Source organism: Lipotes vexillifer, unplaced genomic scaffold, assembly GCF_000442215.2.
Source record: "Lipotes vexillifer unplaced genomic scaffold, Lipotes_vexillifer_v1.1 scaffold916, whole genome shotgun sequence".
Lineage (NCBI taxonomy): Eukaryota > Metazoa > Chordata > Mammalia > Artiodactyla > Lipotidae > Lipotes > Lipotes vexillifer.
This window is the reverse complement of record NW_006798383.1, coordinates 2,970,734-2,974,684: the sequence shown is the minus strand read 5'-3', so window position 1 is coordinate 2,974,684 and position 3,951 is coordinate 2,970,734. Positions and strand designations below refer to the sequence as shown.

The window sequence follows — 3,951 nt, the reverse complement described above, 5'->3', positions numbered from 1 at the left end:
TTCCTGCTGGGCCCCAGCTCTAGGCCGCTGCACAGGTGGGTGCTTTGAGTATGCGTGTGGAGGACCACCAGGGGGAGATTGATCAGCGTTTCCTATTCCTAGCCAGTAGGGCATTTCAGCAGCCCCTGCCCCTCCCCGGGACAACGGAAGAGGAAGCACAAGAAGCAGAGCTATATCTTAAGGCATGTGCCAGGTTTCCATGCTTCTGCTCCTGCATCTGGGATAATTCTGTTGCCTTCATCCGTGGTACCAGCAGAGGCCCTTTAAGACAGACTCCCTCCCACAAGGGAAAAGAGGCCCAGGAAAACAACCCTCCCCATGGCTAGCCTAGAGAGGATGGAGTGCAATGGGTTCTTCCATTCAGGTTCTTCGTCGCTCACCCCCTCCCCTGAGGGTGGGGCCCCTCTTCCTACTCGTTCAGTAAGTCCAACTCACAGTGAGTGGCACTGGGCCATTGAAGGGTTTCCAACTCCAGTGCCCTGGGACACCAGAGAGAATCTGGAGGGCCTGGGGTAGGGGAGCCTGGAGAGGGACGAGACTCAGGCTGTGGGGCACAGATGCTGAGCGCACAGAACTGCACATCTGGCTGTGATGCAACCCACTACTTCTGAGCCTGCCCACACCAGGCACAGGAACGAATACAAGAACACACACACACACACACACACACACACGCACGCACGCACGCACGCACGCAGACGCGCGCGCGCACACACACACGGAGCTGCTGACAAAGTTCAGGGCCTGTTTCCATCCAGTTCCTTCCATGAGCTGGGGGATCAGGGACCTGCCGGTAGGAACCCCAGGGTATACTCTGCGTATGTGTGCCACCCCCCATCCCCCAACTACACAGACAGGAGACAGGTGCATTTGAGGGCAAAGCAGACAGTCTCAAAGACACTCACAGACCCACATCTACAGACACCCTCTTACTACCAAATCAGGTAAAATTGTTTTCTCCCCCACCTAAACGAAAGACACCTGAGCACTCCGATACAACTAAGGGCAAAGCCCTGGGTGCAGGCACACATTCACTCATCACCCTGGTTGCTGTCCCCTCTTCTGTGCCTTTCAGCCCCATCTCCACCTTTCCCTTCCTTTCATTTTCCACTGTCAATCCCAGGACAGAGAACTGGACAGCCTTCCTTTCTCCTGCCTCTGCACTTTTCCCAGCCTCCCCAGCCCTTGCATCTTTATTAATAGCAGCAGCTTCCCAATACTAGGGAAAGTCTGGGCTCTGCCTGCCCTGGGTGGGGGGCGGAGTACACTAGGGGCTCATTTGTTCCCCTAGGCCTCTGCCTTTTCCAACCCTGGTGGTGGGGGGAGGCTCTTCTCTCCATCCCCCACCCACACTTCCTTTAAGAAACCAGAGGCTCTGTCCTGGCACAAAACCCCAGAGCTAGCCCATCTGATTAGAAACTAATTATACAGCAAATTTTATTTGTTATCCCTGCCCTCAGCCTGTGGCAACCCTCCTGCCTTTTGTTAGTGGTATGTGTATGTTTTTTAATTGCTGAACAGTGACTCATTCTGACTGGGCCCCCTACAGAAAACAGCCCCCATCTACAACCGTCCCCTGCTCAGAGCTCAGAGCTTCCTCATAACCAAGCTCCCCACTGGCCTTGACTAGCCTCCAGGGGCCCCCACCCATAAACACTCCCAGTCCTACCAAAGCCCAACCTCACCCCCATGATATCACACCCAGGCCCCAAGCTGGGGCTTGAGATGGCTCAGACAGTCTCAGGCCAACCCCTTCTTTCTGGTATGACTCAACCCTGAAAGCCAGGGGACCTGGGAGGAACCCAGGAGGAGCCCCCCTCCACTGAAGGGGACGGAAGTATTGCTTCAGTCCAGCTCCAAAGCCAGGCCAGCCCCAGAGGCCTGAGGGGGAAGGCGGTTTTGACATTGGCTGCTGCTACAGGGTGTATACAATGGGAGGGGATGCGGTTCCGTAATCACCCAGCCGGCAGCCCAGGGGAGCCAGCTGCCTGAAACCAGATTGCAAGGCGGCTCACCCTTAAACCCACAGGATTCTTCTTCCATCTTCCACTTCTCCTCCCCAAATGTGGGAGGGCTGTGATAGAGGGCTGGGCTGGGAGAAAAGCGCTCAGGGTGATGAAGACATACTTTAAGGTGTGTTCATGCAGACGCGTGCAATACGCACAGGCACACAGTGGGCAGCGATTCTCACACATGGAGAGCGGGCTATGGGGAATAATCCGAATAGCTGAGATGCTGTCCGGTGATGCTGTTGGCTGTCCAGGCCTTAGCCAGATAGATACCAGGAGTTCTGCTCTCCCTCCGGAAGCTCCCCCTCCAGCCCCCCGCCCCCCCCAATGTGTTTCCACTAGGGCTTGAAACTAACATGGCTGCTTTTGTTTACTTCCTCATTGGTATGCCAGCATCATGGATCATGTCAGCCACAGCAGCGGCACCAGGACACTCATTACATAAACAGCAGCTAGAGAAGCAGGACCTGGGTCACTCCCTTTAGTGACTTCCCGTAGGGCCTACGGAAACAACGCCAGGGGAGGGAGCTGCGCGCAAAACAGAAAAGCAACAGCCAAACTCTACCCCTGACAGCCCCACACCTCAATTCTATAAATGCCTCACAAGATGCCCCCTATGAGCACAGGTGCAGGAATATCAAGTACCGATCGGGGATCCTACTTCCCAGGACCTTGCCTCCAAACTTACAGAGGAGTTTGTAAGGGAACCTCTGGCCTGATGTCACAAGAGTCAGCCTGTCCGGATGGGTGATCCCCAGGCGGTAGGGAGAGAGAGAGAGAGAGAGAGAGAGAGAGAGAGAGAGAGAGAGAGAGAGAGAGGAGAGAGAGAGAGAGTGTGTGTGTGTGTGTGTGTGTGTGTGTGTTGTGCATGTGTTTGTGTGTAGGGTACTTGCCCGGATCTCATTCCTCCGGATCTCCACGTCGCACACCGAGTGTCCCTGATGCGCACCGCTGTAGTAGCAGCAGTACTGGCACACGGCCACCTGCTCGGCCTCGCAGTGGTAAAGGCGGTAGGCGTTGTGTTGCGGGCAGCTCCAGGCCCGCACGTCGTCCGCCTCCACCAGGAGGTGCCCGCGGGCGGTGGAGGGCTGCTGCAGGTGCGTCTGCACGTGGGACTGGCAGCAGGGCGCCTCGCAGCGCAGGCAGACCTTCTGCGCCGGCAGCGGGGGGCCACGGCGGCAGAACACGCAGTGCAGCGCCGCCGGCGGCTTCTCCACGTGCAGGGCGTTGAACTTCTCCACGATGTTGGTGAGCTTCAGGTTCTTCTCCAGGCCCGGCTTCTGGTTGTAGGCCTGGTTGCACTCTGGGCAGCGCACCAGGCCGCTGTCCTTGGCCCACGCCTCGCCAATGCAGCCCCGACAGAAGTTGTGTTTGCACGGCAATTGCACCGGCTCCACGAAGACATGCAGGCAGATGGGGCAGATGAGCTCCTCCTCGAAGCAGTTCTTCCAATTCTCCGCCATAGCGGCTGCGGGCAGGGGGCCCGGGCAGGTCTCCCCAACTCCCCAACTCTGGGGGTCCGTCCGGTGCCACTACAGGCCCACCAAGCCCCGAGCTCCGGGCCCCGGCGGCCCCGAGAGTCGCTCAGTCACCAGCGCTTTCCGCGCGCCCGCCCCCCAGAGGAGGGAGCCTCGGTCCTCACGCAGCGCGCGCAGCCGGCTGCGTCTCCTCCTCCTCCTCCCGAGCGCCTAGCGGGAGACCGCGGACTGCGCCAGGGCCGCGGCCGGGGCACCAGCCCTGGAGGGGAGTGCCGGGGTCCAAATTCCATATAAGAGGCCGCCTCCCGATCGGCGCGGCTAGGGCAGCGGCGGCCCACGGCCTGCACTCGGCCCCGCGGCTGACATTGGGGCGCGCCCCAAGGCGGACAGAGCCCGGGAGCCGCACACTTCCTCCAGCGACGGCGGCGGCAATGGTGGCTCTCTCCTGGCTCGCCGGCGTCGCG

General features: G+C 59.2%; 1 protein-coding gene across 1 annotated transcript in view; it reads right to left on the bottom strand.

Moving 5' to 3' along the window:
• TRIM8 (tripartite motif containing 8) overlaps positions 1–3,768 on the bottom strand; it is a 14,676-nt gene extending 10,908 nt beyond the window's left edge. The window contains exon 1 of the mRNA XM_007470412.1: positions 2,903–3,768. Within this exon, the coding sequence (XP_007470474.1) occupies positions 2,903–3,472 (570 nt within the window). The 5' untranslated portion in view covers positions 3,473–3,768. The remainder of the gene's footprint in view (positions 1–2,902) is intronic.
• Between the last annotated feature and the right edge of the window lie 183 nt (positions 3,769–3,951).